The 24,989-nt window shown below is 40.2% G+C and overlaps 1 protein-coding gene across 1 annotated transcript; it reads left to right on the plus strand.

The window, feature by feature from the left end:
* The first annotated feature begins 901 nt into the window (after positions 1-901).
* Positions 902-24,470, plus strand: ALDH1L1 (aldehyde dehydrogenase 1 family member L1). Its single transcript, XM_072420530.1, has 23 exons — positions 902-991; positions 6,668-6,815; positions 7,018-7,252; positions 8,332-8,497; positions 9,184-9,285; positions 9,601-9,690; positions 10,791-10,928; positions 11,020-11,145; positions 13,194-13,285; positions 13,611-13,758; positions 14,318-14,437; positions 14,512-14,639; positions 15,043-15,193; positions 15,940-16,010; positions 16,225-16,330; positions 16,944-17,031; positions 17,533-17,626; positions 18,518-18,617; positions 19,219-19,317; positions 20,267-20,432; positions 22,365-22,470; positions 22,947-23,146; positions 24,178-24,470. The coding sequence occupies exons 2-22, from the start codon at positions 6,689-6,691 to the stop codon at positions 22,987-22,989; spliced, it is 2,496 nt and encodes an 831-aa protein (XP_072276631.1). The 5' UTR covers positions 902-991; positions 6,668-6,688; the 3' UTR covers positions 22,990-23,146; positions 24,178-24,470.
* The last annotated feature ends 519 nt before the right edge of the window (positions 24,471-24,989 follow it).

Genomic DNA, 24,989 nt, shown 5'->3' on the forward strand with positions numbered 1-24,989 from the left:
CGCGCACAAAACAGTCCTTGGCCAAAACTGTGGCAGTCAACCGCTAGTCTGAAATGGCGATCACAAACTCCACTCACGTAATTGGAGCAACTAATCACTGCAAGGGCCACCAAAAAATGATAATCAGCTATAAACTTTCATTGTGGCAGCTGAACTCCACATTTAAAAAGTGATAGCAGCACAAGAGGCAATCAGCACATCTAAATTCAATTTTCACCCATGGAACTCCATATTTCCAAAGTGGTGAATTATTGGGTGCTGATCAGGCTGATTGGCACTTTATAAATATCCTTTTTGTAAATGTCGCTGATTGACACTGTTTTGTGAAGTGAGTGAATTAGCCAATTGAATCATCACAAAATCAGTTGATACCCACCGCCTTATAAAAATTAGTTTGATGGAAAAATTGATTAAATACTGATCAGGAAAAAACGCTTTTCTATAGATCAAAGGTGGATGGAAATGGTGGGCGATCATTGAGCCATTGCCGCTGACTATCTGATTCAAGGGGTTCAAAGCGATAAATGAATCAATATTTCCCAATTGATTTCTGATCGGGGAAATATTGATCATCTACTTGATAAATCATACATAATATTGTAAGCTCTTCTGGGCAGGGTCCTCTCCTCCTGGCTCACTGTCTGTATCTGTTTGTCACGTGCAACCCCTATTTAATGTACAGCGCTGTGTAATATGTTGGGGCTATATAAATACTGTTTATTAATAATAATAAATCCCTAGCATTAGCTGTAGCCCCTGGAAAGTATTGCCCTCACAGCAGTTATGTTGAGAATGCAGCTAGCAGGTACAATATAAAAGATTGCATATCATGAGAGCAGCCTACACACCCCCTCCCATTGCATTCTTACACCATTGCCCTGACACCAGTCACATCTATACTCCTCCTCTGCCTTCCCACCTCCTGACTCTGGAGAATAACACAGCTCCTGCAACATTCACATCTCTGCTGCTCCAGTCCTCCTGGGTCCAGGTGAGTTCTGCTGGGGGGGTCACATCAATGCATTCATACTGTACATTGGTGGGTGTCACTTGTATTGTAATATAAATCCACAGCAATTGCTTTTCTAATGTCAGATCAGTAAAAGAATAATTCTGGCCAGTTTCTAAGCATTAAATTCAATTTACATAGCACTGTCCCATCCCATAGCAATGTACAATATATATGATGGACAACAGTGGTTAGCAAAACCTTAACAGATCATTCAAATACAATCATCAAATAGATGCAAACTGAACTGTAAAAGGCTGCAGCTGTGATAGAACAACAGATCTTCTAGGACTTGTGGTTCTGTAACAGCTGGAAAACCTTGCAGTAACCTTTACAGTAAGACCTATGAATTATATAAAACCTGCCAACTGCCACCTATAGCAGCCAATAAGTTATTTGTTTTACCCATAGAAAGTTGACATCTATGATTTGCACTACTTATCTAGAAAACAAGGAAATAATCTAATAAAAGCTGCAGCAGAAGTAAAGCTGATTGTTCGGTGCAGCTGCTGCGATTTTGATAAAAGTGTATGTGAAGGGTTTTTATTTTTGTTATTAGAGCCTTCTCCTTACTTCCTGTCTGGTTAGGAGAACAGGAAGTGAGGGTAAATATGATCTATGGAGCGTCAGATAGCAATGGGAATCCAACAACAGTTCTGATCCCTCCAAAATGTATGAAAAAGAAAAATGTTTTGTTGAATTACATTTTTATAATATGTAGTGGCTCAGTCAGATTTTTAATAAGATCTTTGGTGGGAGATCTTTTTGCTGGATTTGCTAGAACCCCACAATCACATGTCTGATCCCCCTAATGATTGGATGTGGTGCACACATTCTCCAGCGGCTGCTCCATTTTTTCCCTAAAGTTGTTCAGATTTTCCAGCATGCTCCAATAATGAACGAAAGCAGAAATCTTCTTTGTTGTCAGCCCTCCAATTTGCATTTCATTGGGCCACTAAGGGAGAACATTGTGTACAAAATAAACACAAAGATCCCACATTGTATGAACATGCAACTTTGTATCTCCTTGCATGTGTATATATAAATACTGCTCACAACTTACACCCCTCTCCTGAAATAGATGTGAAGATGATCTGCTTACTAAGGTCAGCAAGTGAAGCGGTTTTAGGTGGCACCTCGAACCCTGTGCCAACCCTGAGCAGACTTTTCTGCAAGTGTCATAGCTTTGTATTCATTAGATCTGTGTTTCTTAGCCAGGGTTCCTCCAGAGGTTGCTGGGGGTTCCTTGAGCAGTTTGTGCCTCTCGGGTCAGTTTAGGTGACACCAATGATCTTTTTGGCTACCTGTAAGGGTGACATTTTTCTCTTTGGCCAGCAATGTAAGATTAATTCTTCCCACTGACCACCACACTAATGTACTGTGATCTGTGGATATAGTAATTATGGAAGAGGTTCCACGAAGACCTGAAAGTTATTTCAAGGGTTCCCCTTGGAGAAAAACAGCATTAGATATGGGATAGAAGTCTTGTTTGTCAACTTCAATAAGATCATGGTGCTAACAATGGGAGCATAGTACTGTGAGAGAAAATCAGCCGAGAAAAGAATAAACATTGGCACAAGAAATAGTCTTTTGTATCACCCTGCAAAATGTAATGGTGCCTCCATAGTAAAGTGGCACTGCTAACCAACCCGGCTTGTTGAGCAGGTAGACACTTTTTTATATTTAACCCAAAAAGTGGGGGCGGGATATGTCCAGAGATGGATGCTGCACACTGGAGGGCAGCTAGGTGCCCCCTAAGGGTTGATGACATTGCCAGCTTCCCTATATACCAATGACTTTCATCCAGAGTTTGATAGATGTTTGTTGAGCTGTGGCTGGTTGATGGATGTTGCCAATGATACTTGGAGCTGGCCAGGAACATTACACCAATGGTCTTTCTAACTGTAAAGTGGGAATTCCGACCGCCATTGTATTGGGGGTTCTTCCCGGTGACCCTAAATGCATTGGTTTTAGGATTTCCTGATATCTAGTTTTATTTCAAGGGTTTCTCAGGGTAAGAGTAGGAAGGGTTACTGTATACTAATATATACAAATATCTTTAAAGGGAACCTTTTTTTAGATTATTTTTTTCCATTTTGTTCCAGGTTGTTGATTAAGGCAGAAGATGCCTTTATTGGTGTCTATAAGGAAACAGCAAAAAAAAAAAAATCTTTATTTGCATAATAATCGTGCCATAAATAAACAATAGACAGTTGCTGTTACTGTCTACATGAGCTGTGCAAAGCTACAACAATTCTTTTGTGTTTTTTACTTATTTATTTACTTTTTATGTTTCTATTGTTTAATTTTTTTTTTGTCCAGTCTTCAACCGCAAAATTTATACATGGTAGAATGACTGGGCCAGCTTTGCCTGCAACAAGTGATAGTGAAGGGTACCCACATTTTCAATGTAGACTGAAGATTACGTTTTGGACTGACCCAAACTAAACAAAAGTTTATGGATACCTGAACATTACATCTATCTAAGCATTTTGGATGCCCCATTTCAAAACCAGTAATATGGAGTTAATTACCCCTTGCTATAGCAGAAGACCTGGCATTCCAATTTATTCTATAGGTTTGAAGTATAGTTCAAGGCACTTGAGTTCCTACACACCAAATTGGTCAGATCAACTGTTTTTAATGGAGCTGGCTTTGTGCACTGGGGCACAGTCATGTGAAATGTGAGATGCACCTATAAAGATTCACTTACTCACCCCTTGTTAAATTCACTGTACATTTTCTCTTCCTGTAGCAAAGAGACTCCAACAATTGCTTTGCCTAAAGGTTACACAGGACTCCCAACATGAATGGGGATTGGTTGTTCAGACACTGGGAGCCGAATATTGGGAGATATCGAGAAAATCACTTGCTTTCCTATACCTGGAAGTATCAATATTAATCATGAGCAGGGAGAAAGAGCAGCTTAGGATAAGTGAATGTAGAATGAATATTACTAGAAAAGAAAGGGGACTGTTGATAGTTAAGCTGGCAAAGCATAGGCTAGCTTTAAGGTTACCAATGGTTGCAGTGCGCTGCAACTGAGCTGTATTGCTTTAGTGTTTTAAGGTTTCATTGAAAGTAAATGGCTTCCCAATGTGTGTATGTTAACAATGTATTTTGCTAGAGCATGCAGTTCAGTGAAAGGCTTCACAATGCACCATTGGTCATGTGTGTTACCTTGTAATGTGCTAACACATGCAGTTCAACGAATGGCTTTGTAATGCACTGATGCTCATGTGTGTTACCATGCATTGTACTAGAGCATGCAGTTCAGTAAATGACCTAACAATGCATCAATGCTCATGTGTGTTTACTATGGATTAGGCTTGATTTTTTAAAGCTCTCCAAGACTGCAGGGGGATACACTTTCATCGGTGAAGCTAAACCTGGAATGGATTTCTTCAAAGTCATTTGCTTTTTGCTAGCAAATGTTATGAATCCTGGACCAGATCATTTTCAGGTTTGCTGAATCACCCAGGTTCACAGATTAAAGTGTATCCTCTCCAGCATTGGAGAGCTTTAATAAATCAGGCCTATAGTGCAAGCACATGCATTACTTCAGCATCTAGGTGTAAATGGGCCAAATTTACTAATTGGTTTAGGGACTAAGTTCATGCAAGGTACTTTTTTATATTTTTTGTTCTTCCTAAAACAGTTTCAGCAACTTTAGGTAGACAATGGCCCCTCTGGTGCCTCTTATTAGAGCCTTAGCAAGTAGATGTTTTTATCTTTTCATGTCATGGTTCATTGGAGTGTTTTCTGTCATCCTCCCCATGATACATTGGCCTTGGATGTATTTCTGTACCTTGCTGCCTTTAAGACTTATCTGACATTTGATTGCTCTGTTTGCTGGGAATATTGAGGACTCTGAACTGCAGTAACCTTCGAGAATATCCTAGAGTATATTTGCATACCTTTAGAGGATTGGACAAACCCCTGGGAGGCTGGAACAGATCAGCTCTCTGATTGGTGGAAAGGAGCCAGCGCCCTCCATAGCATAGAAATCTTGTTTTTTATTGTTACCATGTTCTAATTATGGTGAGTTAGTTCAGTATTAGCTATACAGCTGAGTGCAGAAAAACAGGAAATTACAAAAAAGATCTTTGAAACTTGGACAAAGTTCATTGGTGTCGCCTCCTTTCCTCCCGATTATAGTAGATCTTAATCCAGCCATTTAAATCTTAGAAAAGCTTCAACATTTACATGACATTTTACAAATTCAAGAATTTTAAATCTGCAAATTTCATCAAAATTAACTCTGGAGACCTTCCCATGAAGGTCCTTGTTCTGGCACTAGAAGCTGACAACGTTCTTTCCCTGTTTTCTAACTGTTCACCTGTGTTGTCACATAGTCAGACATGGTCCTTAACTATTTTGCCTATGGAAGGGAGACAATAACTCATGTAGAGCCCCCTTTATTAAAATTGGGTCAATGTAAGGGATTTAGAGTTACATTTATTGTATTCTAGATGATTTTGGAACTTGACCCTCTGCAGAGAGTAATGGTTGGCTATCTAATGCTGCATAGGAAATACATGGCCAGGTTTCGATACCAGCATTTCACTACCCTGGTGCACAACCTTTGTGGCCTATAGAATATTATGGTGCTTTTGGATTCTAGTAGTTTAAATAGACCTTTTTGGGGTTGGGGGAGCCCCCTAATGGAATGATGCTGATGGAGTGAAAGGACAGGAGAGCTGGGCCTGAAAGCCTCTGGGGCTTGGTTAGTTTGTGATCCGAAGGACATGACCCTGCAGGTGCTCAAAGTTTGAAACTGGGACTTTAGGAACATTCTTTAGGACTGTGAGATTGTCATTTGTATTGGGACTGTGATATACTCCATGGAAATGGACTGAGCTCAGAGGACACCCTGCTACCCTCACCTTTTTACCCTTGCGTGTTGTATTTTATAATAAGAATAAAGATCTGCAAGCCTGTATGAGTTTCTGTTGGCACCCAACCAGGAAAAACCCGGGTACAAACTAGCCACTCCTACGGGGGTGAGCACTACATTCAATTTTCACTGTCAGAAAGATGCATTGTCCACCAGCATATTGTCATTATAATATGAGACCTCTATAAAATAGCATGTATTCATAAAAAACATTGACATTCATATGTATTATATATGACTTTGTTTTACCAAGGTGTAAAGGTTAACAGAAACAGGATTCTCTGGTTCGGTGCTGTGGCTTACAATGGAAACATTGATTACGGAGCATTGAGTCTTCACAGAGATTATATTATTTATAGCAAATATGGCCAAGCTTGAAGTCTTAGTGTTATGTCCAGGTTTAGGGTTGGTGGCTAGGATAAAACAGTTCAGGGTGCAATTGAATGGAAATCTATTGAAGAAAATTAAAGGATTGGGCTAATCTCTAAAGATGGACACCCTGTCCGAGTAATCTTCTTCTCCAGCAAAATATATGAATCAGATGTACATAAACACATTTTTGTAGAGTGGAGAAGAGTTAGAACTTTAGCTTTGGTATGCATTTTTTGATAATGGCATTGATAGCCATTCATCCATTATGAAGTTCCTGCAAGCTCCAGCTTGGATAGTGTGTTACACTGCTCAGCATGTCCAATATATGTACAATATGACCAAAAAGCTATAAGCCATCATATCTTTTGTCTCTTTCTGTCTTTTTACAGTTGGTGCTGCCTACCAGAACCATGAGAATAGCAGTGATTGGTCAGAGTCTGTTCGGAAGAGAGGTCTACAAGGAGCTTGTAAAGGATGGACACCAAATAGTGGGAGTTTTCACCATCCCAGATAAAGATGGCAAAGCTGATCCACTTGGTAAGTTATTTGGTAGTTCAATGCACAACCATGGCTTGGGACGAATGTTCAATAACCATGATGGACAACACCTGCCTGGCATTTGTACGTTCCCACTGTGTTTGTGTGAATTTTCATGTGTCTACTCTTGACAAAATTCAAAACATTATGTAGGCATAACATTTCAGCATCTTACCCTATTTACTATTCTATACCCCTACAGGAGATGAGGCTGAGAAAGATGGAGTTCCTGTATTTAAGTTTCCCCGATGGCGGGTGAAGGGTCAAGCCATCCCAGAAGTGGTGGAAAAGTACACAGCATTGCAGGCCGAATTAAACGTCATGCCCTTCTGCTCCCAGTTCATCCCAATGGAAGTAGTTGATGCCCCAAAGCATGGTTCCATTATCTATCACCCCTCTATCCTGCCCAGACACCGGGGAGCCTCGGCCATTAACTGGTAAGTGTGATTAGAAGGCAGCTATATTGGCATGAAAGGCCCTAAAATGAAAATGACACAGGAGTGACACAAGGTATTATGGCACTAACCATAGGAAAAGGATTCTAAGAAAGAATGCAGAAAAAGTGACCATGACAGCCCTATGCATCCACATTCTACAAAACTAAGAAAAAAACGTTGGCTTTGAATATAAGTTCAAATGTAAAAGTTAAGTTGAATTCCATGCAAAAAAAACAAATTTATGTAACCTCCTGAAGAATTCCAAAGGATCTAAATTTACATTGTGTGCAGCAAATGCCTTTGTTAACCTGGATATTAGGTATTAAGTAAAGGTGACACCGTGCCATACATAGCAGGCTTGTGGATGGGTCCCAGTTCCCTCACTACGGACGCCCAATAAAAAGTACCCAAGGGGACGGATACAAAACTAGGTATCTTGCACAAGAAGAGAGAGCAGCAGGGACCAGTCTTTGCTAAAAGAAGTACAGTGCTAAAGTTTTAGCCTGGATTATGGCACAGAACAAATACAGAAAAAATGTTATGATTAAAGTAAAACATACAATAATCTTGAAATAAGACAATATTCGCTTATCCTGTAGTTCAACCTTGAGCTTCCAAAAGCCACACTGGGCTTTGTGAAATGTTAAATGGACAAGAACTTCTGGAAGCCATGAATTCTGGAAAAAGAAAAGGCAGGGCGGTTTTACATGCTCATCCACCAAGATTTGAAGGCATACCTTTTAGTGGGGTAGCTGAGGGTCTGATTTACCCGCAGGCTCTTTGATGTAGTTCCTGGGCCTGTTTCCTACGTACTTTAAAGTTTTTTTGCATTTCCCACCAACCTTAGTTTGTCCCTCACCTCCCCTTGTATTCTCCAAAGGAGAGTCTTTCAGCATTCATGGCCAAAAGCTGTTAGGATCTCACAAGCAAATAGACTTCTCCAGAAGCCAGGAAATGGTTTCACTCGCCTGCATCTATACAATACAATAATACTTAAACAAAACACTTACAACGTCTTATATTTATATGGGATCTTGTAAAAAAAAATCCCTTAAATTTTGATAAATTTTGCTTTGCAGGACACTGATTCAGGGAGACAAAATTGGTGGCTTCACAATATTTTGGGCTGATGATGGTTTGGACACGGGGAACATCCTGCTTCAGAGAGAGTGTGAAGTTCTTCCAGATGATACAGTGAACTCCATATATAACAGGTTCCTCTTCCCAGAGGGGGTTAAAGGCATGGTGAGAGCACAGATGTATTATTGTGAATTATGGGGAGCAGGGGTATGTATATCCAAAATCTGGAAAATGGAAGAGTTCATAGTGAATATCTCAGCATAACTTGGTTTAGGCATTGAAGATCTGTGTCTGAAAGTTCAAGTTGTTTTATTCTTCATTAAGCTTGCTGGTATAAAGAATTTATTATATACATGGTGTGATGTATAAATCACAATGAATATTTAACCAGCTTACTGGTCCTTAGGGAAATAGCCCTGACATAGATATGAAAATCAACATAAAGCTGACAAGTTCTATTTATTCCTATACTTTATATATTAGTTACACTTCTAAAAAGACCTGAATTCTCCTTTTTATTGGCATGCGATTGTTTTCACGTAATATTGCACAAAGCAGGTTATGATGTGATATCCTCCATTCTTCTTGCATGTAAGAGGGAGGACAGGTGTCCTTGCTGAAGGAATCATGAGTGAAAGACCTTACTAGACATTAGGTTATCCCCCACCTGACTACAGTAAACCCTCCTGGTTGCTCAAAGGGACAGAGATTGGTTTCTTGAAGGCCATAACTATTAGAGTAATAGGCTTTTTCCCACCATTGCCTAAAAATTATGCCTTGTAAAAAAAGTGCTTTTCTTATTAGTTGGAATTTATTGTTATTTAACCTTGATAAAAATGTTTATGTGATAGGTGGAAGCTGTGAGATTGATAGCAGAGGGAAATGCCCCAAGGATATCTCAGCCAGAAGAGGGAGCGACTTATGACCCCATACAGAAAAAAGAAAATGCAAAGGTAAGGCTGTGATCTGCATGGAAAACTTAGGACAGATATTTTTATGCATTAGACCAAACCTGCTAACTCCTAATCATACCCAGATTTTGATTTGGCAACACTGGCAGAGATCAAAAGGACTGGCATGTCTGTGGGGTCAGCAGGTGAGCTTCATTGCAAAATTAAATTGGAAACAGAAGAGGACGTAGTAGAGTACCTAAAGACCTGCCAGGGTATCAAGCTCTGCTCCATCCAAAAATAGACCTCTGTTTTGCTTGCTATGTATATCTGGAAAATATCTATGTTTTAAAAATGTTGTCTTTTCTTCTCCCGCAGATTAATTGGGATCAGCCAGCAGAAGCAATCCATAACTTTATTAGAGGGAATGACAAAGTGCCAGGAGCCTGGACAGAAGTCAATGGAACTGTGAGTGCCAAGTGCTGAGCAGACCTGATGCACACCCACTCAATGCCCCATGCTAGGTGAAGGTTGCTGATTAATCAGTTTACTGTTTAAACGAAAGAGCGATGCCACCGCATTCAAGGATAATGCTACATAGCTGCCAATATTTCACAAGAGTTTATGGCACCTGGCAATGGCTGGTCATTTCAGGACTGAACATCAACAGCATTTGCCCATCTTGGGGCCCTCACAAGCTTTTTTTTTTTGCAATTGTCCAAAAGGGCACATTGAATTCTGCATGGGAAATACATTTCCATAGGCAAAGTATGTTCTCCATGAGGGAGCAAGTTAAGTGTTTATCCACATAAAAAAGGGATGCAAATTAAATAAGGGATCTGGGACCTTACTTATGTTTGCTGTGGTTTTCTAATATTAATGCTCTTCCTTATTGTTTGTAATATGGTAAATACCGAGATTTGGAGATGAGCCACTAGAGCCATGATGTCCAACCTTTAGCCAGAGGGCCATCTTTGATATTTATACTGTCATTTCCCTTTTCTTTTCTACCATATGTTTTCTTATGATCTCAAATATCAAATGGATCTTAGTTTTTGAAATGTATCCAATGTGGGAACAGTCATTTTAGGCAGTCTGAGGGGCACAAATATTGGAATATTGTAAGGGGACCATAAGGACAACAATGTCTAGCAGTACCTTGCAACATATCTCCGGTCTTTTGATGTTTGGCGTGCAATAGTTGTCACTGGAAACTTTTTTAGCTTATATAATAACAGTTGGAACTAATGAGTGTAATACAGACATAGCTGTTCTGTTCTATGGAAAAGGGAAGAAGTAGAGTGAGCTGGAGGTGAACCACAGCAGTCCTTTCCATCAGTGATCCCCTAGAAAAGATTGCTGAATTATGTGACTTTTGTAACCTAGTTCATCAATGGAAGATGTCTGTTCCCTCTTTATTAAATATTTTGGAGATACATCCTTCCCCTACTTTTATAAATACCCCCCCCCCCTTTATCTCTTTAGCCACTGTCAGTTTTGTTTTTTAGAAAATTATTTACACGACGACCTATGTTTATAACAAACACCTTTTTCCTTTTTACATTCAGAAACTGACGTTTTTTGGTTCGTCGTTTACCAGCAATGGGCCAAATCCTGATGGGCAGCCTCTTGACATCCCAGGGGCCTCCAAACCAGGTGTGGTGACAAAGAATGGACTGGTGCTATTTGGGAATGATGGAAAATGGGTGAGCATTCTGTAAAAATTTCTGTTTAGTGGATCTTTTTTTATTTTTATACATTTGTAAATGTTAACATTGTCTTTCTGTTGGATGGTAGCTTATGGTGAAAAACATTAAATTTGAGGATGGAAAGATGATTCCGGCTTCACAGTATTTTAAATCCTCTGATAGCACCACCCTGCAACTAACCGAGGAGGAAAAAGACATATCGAATGAGATTCGGGTAAGCTGAGGCACTAAAAAGATGACCATATATCTAAACACAGAAAGATTGCAATCCGGGCAAGTGCTAAAAGTGGTATGCAGAGTATTCTAGAAGTGCAACTAATATAAAATATATTTCTTACTGTAATTTTCCTTTCCTGTCCATGGCAGCATTGAATTTCCATCATTCCTATCTGTTTTGGGTCTGTTACAGTCTTTTTAATACTAGGTTCCAATATGGCTATGGCCATGTAGAATCAGGGGGATAAGACAGCAATGACATATATGATGCATTCCAGACTGTCATAGTTTTATTATTTGTTGATCCTTTCAACAATGTGGCATTTTTGCTCTTCAGGTTAATATGTTTAAAAAAATTGTTTGTTTTGCATTGAAATTGCTCAACTATGTTGTCACTCTCAGGGTAGAGTAGTGTCAGATAGTATGCAGTTTTAAAGAGACAGACAAAAATAAATTACAAAAATATTTTTTTTTCTCCTCCAAAAATGCTGACCATTGTAAATACCTTTTGGCAGTGTTATATATACATACAGACCATGCAAGGTCTCTATAAATATATGAAGAATATATATATAGCAATATTTATAAAAAAAAAAAAAAGCTCTGTACTTTTCTTGCAGGTAATACTCCCAAACACTTACAGAATACCGTATTTTTGACTATGGCGGACCTTTAAGGGACTACTTTAAATACCTTTTAAGGCCAAGTTGTAAATTACAGCGGTTTAGCAACTGAAACATTTGGCAAATATATCCCAAAATTATCAAATTTGGCAGGTGACACAGAATTACCTGGGGCATGGAGTCTAAGTGTCTCCTTGTTATCACCAGAGCACTCAACATAGGGTGATGGGCCGGGGGCTCTAGTGGCCCCTGGACTATTTTGCTGCAGGGAAAACACCAGATGGCGGTCCCCAGGCTTTTTCAAGACAAGTGGAACAGAGGGCTTCAGTGTAGGGAAAGCAAAGATCAGGAACAGGGAAGGATGCTGGCAAAAGGCTAGCGACAGATACGTTTAGTTCAGGTCCAAGCAGGGGTCAAAGCAGGGGACAAGCAAGCCTTGTCGTGGCACAGGTCAGGGCAGGTGAGTGTAGTCTAAATCCAGGCACAGGTCAGGGCAGGAGTCGGACAAGCATAATCAAAATCAGGCTGAGGTCAGGAATTCAAAAGGCTCAATGTGGCAGATGATAGCTTAGAAAGTCTCATGTAGCAAGGCTGAGGAACCAGCAACAAGAGCCTGGAACAAAAGAGGTATAAATAGGACAAGCAGCCAATAGCAGGACAATATTGGAACCAGGAACTAGTCTGCTCATTGGCTGCAGCACATACTCTGAAATCCCCTTGTGCACAGCCTCAGAGTAAATGCAGGGGATGCTAAGAAAGACGCCTCTGTGCACAGCTGGGGATGCGGCAAGCCGCTGGACAGATGATCTGTGGGCAGAGTGGTAACACAAGGACTGAATATATAATCCAGGAGTAATTCTGCAGATATTTCTGTAAAGAACACATAATCAAAAACATGTTAGGCTTAATAGGTGGGGTCTATTATAACTTTCTAAATTGTATGGTGTTTTGTAGTTAGCCCACAGTATAGATCAGCCTTTCTATCTCAGGGTTCTGTTGAACTCTAGGATTCTTCAAGAGGGGTTGTTTACCTGTGGCTGATCAACCTCCCATGTGATGGTGCCCACATAGTTCCAGGTCCAACGTTACTTTGCAGAACCCTTGGCATGACACCAGAAATCTTTTTAGTTGCCCATAAGGGTGGGATTTGGACTGCTAATGTAGGGAGACTGACTTCTAACTGGCTACAGATATATTAGTCATTTCTCCAACTGACCTCCAAATAATAGTTTTAGCATGGGTTCTTCTAGAAATGGAAAAAAATATGGGTTTTTCTGGGGTAAAAAGATTAGGAAAGACTGCTATATAATTTGCTGGTCTCTCTACACATCCAAAGTGTCCCAGCACAATACGATGTGTAGCTTTGGCTTCTTCCATAACATTCCTCACCCCATAGAATAACTCATCCTGTCTTTTGTCTCAGGCTGCATGGAAACGGATTCTGACCAATGTCACCGAAATAGAAGACTCTACTGATTTCTTCAAGGCTGGGGCAGCCTCCATGGATGTAGTAAGGTTAGTGAACAACACAATGATAGAATGTTTTTCATGCATTTTATCACATTTTTAAAAGAAGTTTCCAAGGTTATGAATGGATTTTATATATAGCAAGTAATATTTATTCCCATTCAACTGGATTTGTTCTTGTAATATTGATGACATTTCCTAGCTGTCCAGTCCACGTCATCGGTTCCAGAAGAAGAAACTTGGATAAATGAGAAGCTTTACAGACCAATGTTTATATTCTTTTTGCAAAAATCCGTATACAATATCTATCTCACATTACAAGTTATGGCTACAAAACTCAATAAATGGTGCATTTGCTTCCATTTATCATCAGGTTGGTGGAAGAGGTGAAGCTCATGTGTAATGGGTTACAGCTACAGAATGAGGATGTGTACATGGCCACAAAATTTGAAGAGTTTGTTCAGATGCTTGTGAGACGACTCAGAGGAGAGGGTGCAGAAGAGGAACAAGTCATAGAATATGTAAGAATGCAGCATTGGTTTAAAGCTGTCCTCCTGTAAATAATGTATGGCCAATCTCCTTTTTAATCAGTAGTCCTTGTAATAGGTGTCCTGTTTCCTCTTGTTCTGGGAACAATTTTAAAATTTTGCATTTTCCTTCACTTTCTTTCTCGGTGATCATCAGGGCTGCCAATGGGGGTGGCAAGGGATACTTCTGTACTGGGCTCCAATCAAAAGAACTTGACTTTTGCAATGCTGGAACTTTTAAACATGGAAGGGGGGCACAGAAAGTTTATCTAGTATGGGGGCCAGAAATTCCTGATAGCAGCCCTGATGACCATGGTCACCAATACAAAAAGAAGGGTCAGTGTCTATTGGGAATATTTTTGGAATACCAAACTGATCTGCTACATTCAGAAACATTCATTAATACAGTGGATGGCATGCCGGCTGCACCACTTTTGGGTTGTTTCCCTTAGTCCAGCCTGTTTTTTTCCAATAGGGTTGCAGAAACATTATATTGAAGGTAGACACTTACAAATAAATTCAGGTATGTTACCAACAATCTACATGATTTCAGGTGGAAAAGGACGTCAACAATATGAAGGTTCAAATACCTCATCAACTGTTCATCAATGGCCAATTTGTGGATGCTGAGGGAGGAAAAACCTATGACACCATTAATCCTACTGATGGCAGCGTAAGTGTGATGCCATTGAAGCACAAATTGAAACTTGAGCTGTACTTGTGTGCTCATGGATTTTCTCTTCATAGGCCATCTGCAAAGTGTCACTGGCCCAATTGGCTGACATTGATAAAGCTGTGTCTTCAGCCAAAGAAGCCTTTGAGAAGGGAGAGTGGGGCAAGATGAACCCAAGGGACCGGGGTCGGCTAATTTACAGGTGGGTGTCAGTTCCAGCTTTGTGTTGGTGCAGCTTTGTTGGTTATACTGAGAAGGGGACCTGCAGGCCAACACCATGCACGACAAGCCAATGCATCTTTTTACTGGGATTTGGGGGGTTAGGTGCAAGTAATGCTATGCATGGTCACTGCTTAGCTGCTCCTATAGGGCATATGGACCTGTAATGGTAAAATGTCTCCATCTCTGGTTAATATTTACAGTTTACTATTAATTCTAGTTACCCCTAGGTTATTACCCTGTTTTGATGTCTATGCCTTCTTTACCTGCTGGCCCAGAGGCCTGGGCTCCATATTGAGTAATATGGGCCTAATATATGTGTACCCATTGTTTAAGAATGTAATAGAGATTTTTAGATTCAGGATGATTCTTATATTACTCTTCAGGTTGGCTGATCTCATGGAAGAGCACCAGGAAGAGCTGGCCACCATTGAATCCTTAGACTCGGGGGCAGTGTACACATTAGCTTTGAAGACCCATGTTGGGATGTCAATTCAAACTTTTCGCTACTTTGCTGGCTGGTGTGATAAAATTCAGGTGCGATTTTATTTTGGAGCTTGGAAGGTCTTAATTGATGGGTACATTCAGAATTATGAAACTCACAAGTTTGTGATGGCGCTGTTATGATCTAGGGTGCCTGTAGGGGCTATGTTATTATTTGGGGTGCCTGATAGTAGAGTGTTATGATTTGTGGTGTCTGTGAGGGCAATGGTAGGATCTGGGGTGTCTGTGGGGGCAGGGTTATAATATGGGGTGCCTGTAGGGGCAGTGGTATGATCTGGGGTGCAGTGGGGGCATTTTTATCATCTGGGGTTGCTTCAGTTGGTCAGATCATAGTTCAGTAACTCTAAGTGGCCAAAAATGAGCTCAGCTGACTCCCTTAATATATGGAAAACCAGGTTTTTCAATCAATTTACATTTTCTTCCCTGATGGCATGGCCATATTCCAAGATGACAATGGCTGGATTGGTGATAGAATGGTTCAGGGAAGATGCACATTTACAAATGGATTGGTCACCACCTGAGTCTAGACCTGAACCCCATTGATAATCTTTGGCATGAACTGGGGAAGACTCTTCCATCCTCCATACAAGATCTTGGGGGAAATGAATTCAGAAATAAATGATGTGACATTGCATAAGACTATCCAAATGATACCATGGCAAATGCGTGCTGTAAAAAAATGGAGAGTGTGACCTTTTTGGCCAGGAAGAGGATTAGCAGAATAAATCAATATTTACCAAAATACAAATAAGGTTGAATTGACTCCATATATCTTTCAGGGTTCCACTATTCCCATAAACCAAGCACGTCCAAATCGGAACTTGACATTCACCAGGAGGGAGCCAATCGGGTATGTGTGATACTTTGTGGCATACATAACAATATAGGGTAGTGATTTATTATGTTTTCTAGATTTTTTTTCAATATTCATTTTATGTTAGTACACTCTAAGATAATTAGAAGTTGGTTTGCCTTAGATGTGACTATTTAAATATGCAAAATAAAACTTTTATGAAATTCACAATTGTTTTACTTTTTGTCTCTTCTTTATCCTGAACTTTCAGTGTGTGTGGAATTATCATTCCATGGAACTACCCCCTAATGATGCTGGCCTGGAAGACAGCTGCCTGCCTTGCTGCCGGGAACACGGTGGTCCTGAAGCCTGCCCAGGTGAGACTTCTTGTGTAATAGGGAGCAATAAGAAGCACTGTGGTTTCATTTTCTTAATTCTACAGCTTTGGTTTTTTTTATTTACTTTACTTTTTGTAGTTTAGAGTAGAATATTGAGCAGAATAACACTGCTAAAGGGTTGGTATTCACCCATCAAGTCTAAGTATGCAGCCCTGCCAGACTTTTCTCTGCTGCAGTTAAGGACCAAAGCTTAGTCACCTCTGGCCCTTATGCCTGTGCTTTGACAGAGGAAGAGCAGCAGATGACTGCACCTTTGGTCCTTCTACTCTCTGCCTTTCTATATATTTGCTATCAGTACAACTGAGCTCTGTATTACAACTGATTGACTTCTTCTGATTGATGATTCTCCCTTTCTCAGTGTCAGTTTAGTTGCAAGGGGATTGAGGGATTGTAAAAGGCTAAAACCAAGTCCTACTAATATAAGTTGCATTTAAATTTGCACTCATACATACCTGCCTATCGCCATGGAGTCAGCTAAATAGTGTTCTGTTTTATCCAGAAGAGGTAGCAAGCTTAGCTACAGCATTGAATAACCTTTATATATGATGGCATTTTCATTATGTCACATGACCATTTGCCCTTTTTGCTGCAGGTGACCCCGCTAACAGCGCTGAAATTTGCAGAGCTGACAGTAAAAGCCGGAATCCCCAAGGGAGTGGTGAACATCTTGCCTGGAGCTGGTATGTTTACTATACAACCTACCAACATATGCAAATTATTTCAATGACCATGAATGCTAATAGCAGCTTCATTAATTAGATACTAACTTTTACAAGTAGTCATTTAGAAGCCCTAACAAAGCTTTCTTTCTAACTCACTATATGTATATATATATATAAACTATAAATGAATAGAATGAAAAACTGAAGTTATAGTAAAATGATAAGAGCCATACAGGTAGATATTTATTGCTCACAGTAAAAAATCCCAGCAGTATCCAACACATTTCTAAGACTCGTCACTCCCTCTTCATCAGGGACATGGTGGTGGAAAACACATACAATCATACAATGGACCAGAATGGATTGGATAATCCTTTGGCATGCATAGAAGGACTTGTTCATGTTGCTGTTTATAATATAAATACCCATGGCATTGGTTTTATTATCTGGACCATTTTGTATATGTTTCCTTGTTTTCTAATTGATCATTTACTAAGAAATATTTCTACTCTGTTGTAGGATCTCTAATTGGACAACGACTTTCTGACCACCCCGATGTCAGGAAATTAGGATTCACTGGATCCACCCCTATAGGAAAACAGATCATGAAAAGGTAAGAGAGGGGGCAAAAAGTGTTACAACCAAGGAATGTGTTCTGGGACCATATTATGCAAAATTGTGCAAAATAGCATCAGCAATAAGTGCTAGCAGGTCCACAACCCATCTACCCAGTTACTTATCTTCTACATACATTCCTGAAAAATTGAGAACTGGTACCCAACACGCCATGGCAAAAGTATTTTGATTATAAAAACCAAAGAGCTCAGTTCATGTGCAAAATGGTTACCTGTAGTTGAGTCTTGGTGTCCCTACCCACAGTCCCATCCAAAGGTATGAAGTCGACTTTTCTAAAAACTTTTTCAAGTCAATTCAAAGTATAACATCCAAAAGGCTGGAAGAAATCCTGCTTTCTGACCATTTCTCAACTATTTGGCTGTGATCTTTGTCTTGATATTCGGTCATGTGACTTCGGTCAATGTCATAAATTTCCCCTGGAAGTTTCTGACAAAGACCACAGTCATGTGCTCAAAAGCCGTCCATAGGATCTTTAGGCAAAAGTGAAGTTGCCAGTTTATTAAAAAGAGTACAGGCCAGGAGTGTTGGTGCTTCTGGCCTTACCTAAATATACACAAATCCTAAAAAGGCAGCCAATAAGTCAGTTGGTTAAAAAAATCCAACACGTTTCATCATACCAAATTCTCCCTTTTTCAGGTCTATATATAGATAATAAAGGAACAGGAGAAACAGGTTCTGAACTGATCAAATAAAGTTTACAGACCCTGGATATGCTTTGCATCTTTCTTGCACTTTTTTCATTTAATATTTGGAAATATCAATTCTCCTAGATAAAGTAACTTTGTATTTGTTCCTTACCTACTCTCTGGTGTGATGATACAGAGCAGATATTCAGATTATAATAATATTGTTCTGTCTTCCCCTCCAGCTGTGCAGTGAGCAATGTGAAGAAAGTATCTCTGGAGCTGGGTGGGAAATCTCCTCTTATTATATTCACAGACTGCGACTTGGACAAGGCGGTCCGAATGGTGAGATTGTATCATGAAAGCAGCCACAGCTCGGAGCGGGATTGATATTATAGTCATTTAGTCTTTCCATTTTTTTTACACATTCATAAAGCAATCAGTTTACTTTACATGATCTTTTATCTGTTAATGTTCTATAAACAGTTTCTGTGTATGATTTATTATTTTTTAAATAAACGTGGGGAGTCATATTTGATCATATGCAAGCCCTGCTTTGCAATATTACACAAAATGCAGTTGTCCTGCTAATAATCTCCTATAAGATTAAATGCTCTATTGATAAATGATTCCCCTGTCAAAGAGAATTGGGTTTTTCGTTCCATGATATTATTTGACTTAGCTGACCAGAGGCTATGCATGGGATCCTTATTTCTGGGGGCCAACCCTCAAACTTTTTGAGCAAAAAATTCAGATTCACCAACTCCATGCAGAGGTGAATCTGAATCCAACCTTCCACAAGATTATAAGCCAGCTGGCTCATTGAAAACAATGCTTCCCTTTGAAATTGATATTTTATCTTTATATACCTTAAATAGGGGAAAGGAATTTAAATGAAACATTTTTAGTGGCTCAATTTCAAATCCTAAAATTATATTTTCTGTAGGGGATGAGTGCCGTCTTCTTCAACAAGGGGGAGAATTGCATTGCTGCTGGAAGACTGTTCGTAGAGTCGTCCATTCATGATGAGTTTGTACGGAGAGTGGTGAGTGTCTGTGATAAATATTACCCAGAGTGCAGAATTGGGAGCAGAGGGGAAAAAGTTGCTCATCTTCACCCTGGCCCAGTCTAAGTCTCTGTACAGGTTCTTTGTCACTGGAAATGATCTTCTTGGGTGAAAATGGTGTTCATAGACTCACTGAGCCTGCCATGCTAAGTAAGTAGGGCTATGGGCAACAAGGTTGTTGTGCAGTCACCGCTTCCCCATGCCAGTGATCAATTGCCTTGGAGAGACACTACAAGCTACACTACACCCCTTCTACCCGCAGCAGACCCATAGAGAATGAATAGGGGTGGCAGTGAGCAGCACAGTGTCACTTACTGCTGCTCCACACCCCTATTGTAAGTCATCAAATTCCCATTGACTTTCAATGACTTGTGCACAAGGTTGTTTAGCACAAGCTGCATTCGACCTGTTTGCAGTCTTTCTTTGGATGCTGCAGGTCTGTTGGGGTGCTGATGAACAAAGGAGGTCAAATGCATCTTTTCCTTTGCTGGCTTTCCCTTTCAAATGCATAAGTTTGATTCTGCATAGCTATTCAAACACAAATGCATTTACCATTTTGGATTGTTCTTCAACAAATACCCTAAACATCATCAGCTAATATGGTTCCAGTTTACAGGTCTCAGATGAATTCCAGTGGCTTGCTATGGATGAATGAACTCTGCACATCAGCTGCTTTTGATGCATTTTAAATGCACACCAAACAAAGATCAGCAGAATCCCATTTACCTCAATTATACCATGTGGATGACAGTTCTGAGTTAGCCCTGCAGCATGTCCTATTGAAGGAGCATTACATTGCAAACATAGCAGAACAAATGCAGCCTTTTTGTATTGAAATGCATGTGCTGGAGCCTTAGTGTCCTCCATTGTGCGTTTGACACCAATGCCCATGTATACAACCCCATATTCACTTGTTAACTCATTACAGGTTGAAGAAGTGAAAAAGATGAAGATTGGGGACCCTCTAGACAGATCAACAGACCACGGCCCTCAGAACCACAAAGCACACTTGGATAAACTTATTGAGTATTGTCAGATGGGGGTGAAGGAGGGCGCAACGCTGGTATACGGAGGAAAGCAAGTCCAAAGACCAGGTACATTGATAGCACAACAGGATCAACTTTATTTTATATGTTCAGTGCATGCAATGTGTAAGATAGATGATTGTTGCCCAAAACGAATAGTTGTGATTATCTGGGGCAAAAATCGAACATGTGCAGCACTCTGCCAATTTAATTCATCAATTCACCTTGGAAGAATGATGAATGACCGAGCAGAGACATTCGCTGTACTTTCATATAGTGAGAGCACAATGGGGTGCTACTCGGTTGTCCTCCTTTCTCCAGAGAACCAAATGGTGCTGTGTGTACAGGATTTGTTTGTTCTCCTATTGCCGGAAATGATCATGAAGGATTTTTTCCAGTGATAAAAATCTGATGTATTTTCTGAGCTTTAAACCTTTAGGTGTTTATTACAGCAGGGATAAATCTCTGCACTCTTTATTGCAATGCATTCATCAGTTTCTTTATCCACAAGGATGGTGTCCTGTTTGGTCAGTGACTAATTTAATGCATGGCAGGTGGAATTTTTTCTTCTCAAAGCCTACTTACCTTTGATAATAAGTAATTAATAAAGATACCAACCTAGCAGATCCCACCTCCTAAATGTTAAGCTCTTCAGGGCAGGGTCCCCTCCTCCTCCTCCTCCTGTGTCACTGTCTGTATTTGTCTGTCATTTGCAACCCCTATTTATTGTACAGCGCTGCGTAATAGGTTGGCGCTATATAAATCCTGTTTATTAATATTATTTTTAATAATAATATTAGTAATAATAATAATATTACATCTGTTGATTACTTGTGTTTACAATGCAGACTCCAGGGCTCTCACTTAAATCTGGCAAAGTGTTATCCTATATGCCATCAGGTAGTATCTAACCCTAAACTGTTTACCAAATGGGCTTTTTCTTTGCATTGAATGAGCCAGTATGTCAGAGTAGTGTACTTCTCTAAGTGTCCTCTAGGTGGCAGTACTTCCCTGCTGTATCTGATGCTTCCAGCAAGTGGAAGTTGTATTTTAATTGTAACTTTCTTCTCAATGAACATTAGAGCTATGAGAATGTGCATGCTGGGGTTTTCAGTATAATAGAACTGGAACTGGAACCAAAAGTGCACTCAGCACAGGTCCATGCATACTAAGTAATGTCAGAGATCACTGTACCTCTCATGCCTCCTTTATCTATATCATTCTATACAGGGTCACCATCTACTTCTTGCACTGAGACGGCAGCTCAGAGAAGATACAATTATATAAACCCTTATGGGTGGTTTAAAAATAAAAGGGGCTCTGGGTAAATATAAAGCTGGGACTACAGATGCTCATCTAAAAGTTGGATTTTATGTGTTTTTAGCTGCTTGGCTAGAGCTCAGCTTCCAAATCCAATTTGTTTCTTTGGAAGATACTTTGGGCAGCAGTGATATCTGATCCCATTTGATGTACCTTCACTGTGCTGGGCATCTCTCCAGAAATCTGGGTTCAATATCCCAGGATACGCACAGCGGGCGAGGATGAATGTTCCTATGTCTGTGCCAGGGGCGCCATCTGCTGCATTAATGCAGGAAGGGCAGAGGGTGACATGGCGGCCGGGGACTGGGCGGAATGCATAATGTGCAGGATGAGCTGATAAGGCGGACCTGGAGTCGTTCTAAAACGTTGCGCTAAAATGTTTGCTTGATAGAAAAAATAGAAGGTTACCTTACCTCCCCCAGAGTCCATTCATTCTTCAATGCAAAGAGTCTAATTTACTAAGGGCTTGTCACTTACAAAGGTGACTTTTCACTTAGCTTAGTGAATGAGGGTGTAAAGGGGATCAATTGCTTCCATTATGTTAGGTAGGTTGATGATTGATCGGAGACACATTTGCTTTGTAGTTTGCACCATTGCTCCATTGCAGGCATTTGCACATGAAGTTTCTTCACATCATTTTCAAGGCATTTCAATCTTTCCCATACTATTGTATTGTTTTAGGTTTCTTCTTTGAACCCACAATATTTACAGATGTTTCTGATGAGATGTTCATTGCTAAAGAAGAGTCCTTTGGCCCAGTGATGATAATATCCAAATTTGGAGATGGGTAATGTAGCAGCTATGACATTTGTCTGGTGGGGGAGGTGATAGGGTAGTTTGGCCAAGCTCCTAATGTGCACACCTGCCAAAGGGTCGACATACAAAGCTGCTAAAAGCTCCAAGCGAGTTGTGAACCAGGGTCCACTATTGGCTATGTCTGCCACTGTACCTACCAAGTCTGAGATAGGAAGGAAGGCACCTCAAAAAATTAGGAATCCGACTCATCCCTGCCATGCCAGTTCTGAAAAAATACATGTCAAAAGATGATTTTTTTAAGCATTTGGGTCACTTTTTTCCCCTATTCACCCTAGCTATAGACATGTATAAGCAGCATATTTTATTGATAGGTGGACCTGCTGCTTTGTTCATATCAGCCAGTTAGAATCCATGTTTTGGGAAAGCTGATTTCTGATTGGACACTGCATACCCCTGCATCCATTATTATACACTGACCATCCCACTGATGGTGCTTCTGTTTTTTAGAGACATAGACAGTGTTCTGGAGCGGGCAAACAACACAGAGTAAGGCTTGGCATCTGGCGTATTTACCAAGGATATCAACAAAGCTCTGTATGTCAGTGAGAAGCTTCAGGCCGGCACAGTGTTTGTCAACACGTACAACAAAACAGACGTTGCTGCTCCATTCGGAGGATTCAAGCAATCAGGATTTGGCAAGGATCTAGGTAAGGATGAATATGACTCTGTAATGTGTACAAGTAGTAGTCAGAAAAATGGAAACCATTACCTGTCTGGTTCCTGTTGATTGTAGCTCTAGATCAGCAAGAAGACCTCTGCAGGGAGATCACTGCTTCTTCATGAAAGGGTCCTTCCCTGCAGACAGGCCTAAGAGAACGATTTTAGATGTTTATAAGTCCAGCCAATGATCCTAAATGAGGTCACAAAGCTCAGGCTTCCAGAAGTGACCTTGTGAGGAGCTTTGCTTCATTTTGCTGCTCTTCATTACACAGACCTCTGATAGCTTTCTCATGCTATGACATATGCGGTGTTTGCTGGATGCCATAATTAGCTGACTGATTAGTTGCCTGCAACAGATCTTTAAAGTGTTTTTGTAGCCAACTCCTGTCTATATGTACATCATTGCTCTGGACTGACATACTAATAGCAGTTGGCAAAGGTCACTGCAAGGGGTGTTAGCATGGACCATAGTAGTCTCCACCAGGGGTGCATGTGACAGGGTGACAACACGAGTGCACAATTAAGAGACTGTTGTCACTCCATTAGGTAGTACTGAACTAGAATTTTTATAGCAGGTTCACCAGTGATTTTTAAAATGAAAGCTGCACATTTCAGAAGATCAACAACAAACTTTGAAATTACATTAACATCAATGAGGTTTTAATGGAGCCAGACCATCCACAAGGCAACCTAGATAAGAGCCTAGGGGCCAAGAAATGTCTTGGGGGACCCAGATGCAACCTCACTGCTCCTGTAGAATAGTATTCTAATATGGTATTGGTTACAGCAATGCACTTGTCTCCTCACAAGGTTGGGTATATTCATGTCTAATGGGGCAATGCCAATGGTGGGCTTCTCTGTTCCTACTGCCATCCCAACCATTGTTGGCCAAATGAGGTGTGGCTGGGGGGTGGTTGACAAGACTTCTATCTTTCCTAATACCCCATTTTGCCACAGTCCCTCTCTGAGTTTTGTGATTGGAGTTAGATCTACATTACTAACATGACTTTGGTTTCAGGTGAAGATGCACTAAATGAATATCTGAAGACCAAAGCCGTGACCATTGAGTACTAAAAGGATCATCATCTATTGCACAGACTGCTGACGGTGTTCAAATCAATTCTTCTGTTTCTGGATGGATATTGAGTCGTGCCAATGACACGCTGTGATACATACAAAGGAAATCCTCACCCCTGCCCTTCCCAGATGAAGATACTTTTTTACTGATTGACCTTCTCCTCTGTACTGTTTTTAGCACCAGACTGAAATCACAATTTGACTCTTAATAATTAGTTTGCTTTGTTACCAATCTCACAGGCAAGATCTTATTCCTTGCTACATTTCTAAATGACTTTTTTAAAATAATCTCAGATGAATGCTATTGTACCATATGATTGAACAGAAGTTTAGATAAAATCATTATAGAAAGCAGGGCTGTGGTCAACGCATTTCATAGTGGTCTATTTATAAAGCAGTGAATCTGATATTCACTGAAACATTCTCTGGTGGGGAATCTAACAGATCCATGTGTTACAATGGCAGAAATTGATTCCCCATCAGGGAATTTTAGATTCACAGCTTTATAAATAAACCCCATTGATAAAGAATAAAGAGTGTCACATTGCTGTCACCTAATACAGCAGCCATAATAGGAAAGATCCATAATATGGTGTATTAGAGGTGTGAAAGTCAGTTTTATTTTAGAGTTAGAGGTCCATTTAGGCTCCATATGGTTTTTTATGTCCTTCATTAGGAATTCTTTATAGTTATAGTAAGCCACCCCAAAATATTCAGAGAACATGTAGGTCAGGACATGCAGCATCTGTCCCG

Source organism: Pyxicephalus adspersus, chromosome 8 (genome assembly GCF_032062135.1).
Source record: "Pyxicephalus adspersus chromosome 8, UCB_Pads_2.0, whole genome shotgun sequence".
In the NCBI taxonomy this organism is placed as follows: domain Eukaryota; kingdom Metazoa; phylum Chordata; class Amphibia; order Anura; family Pyxicephalidae; genus Pyxicephalus; species Pyxicephalus adspersus.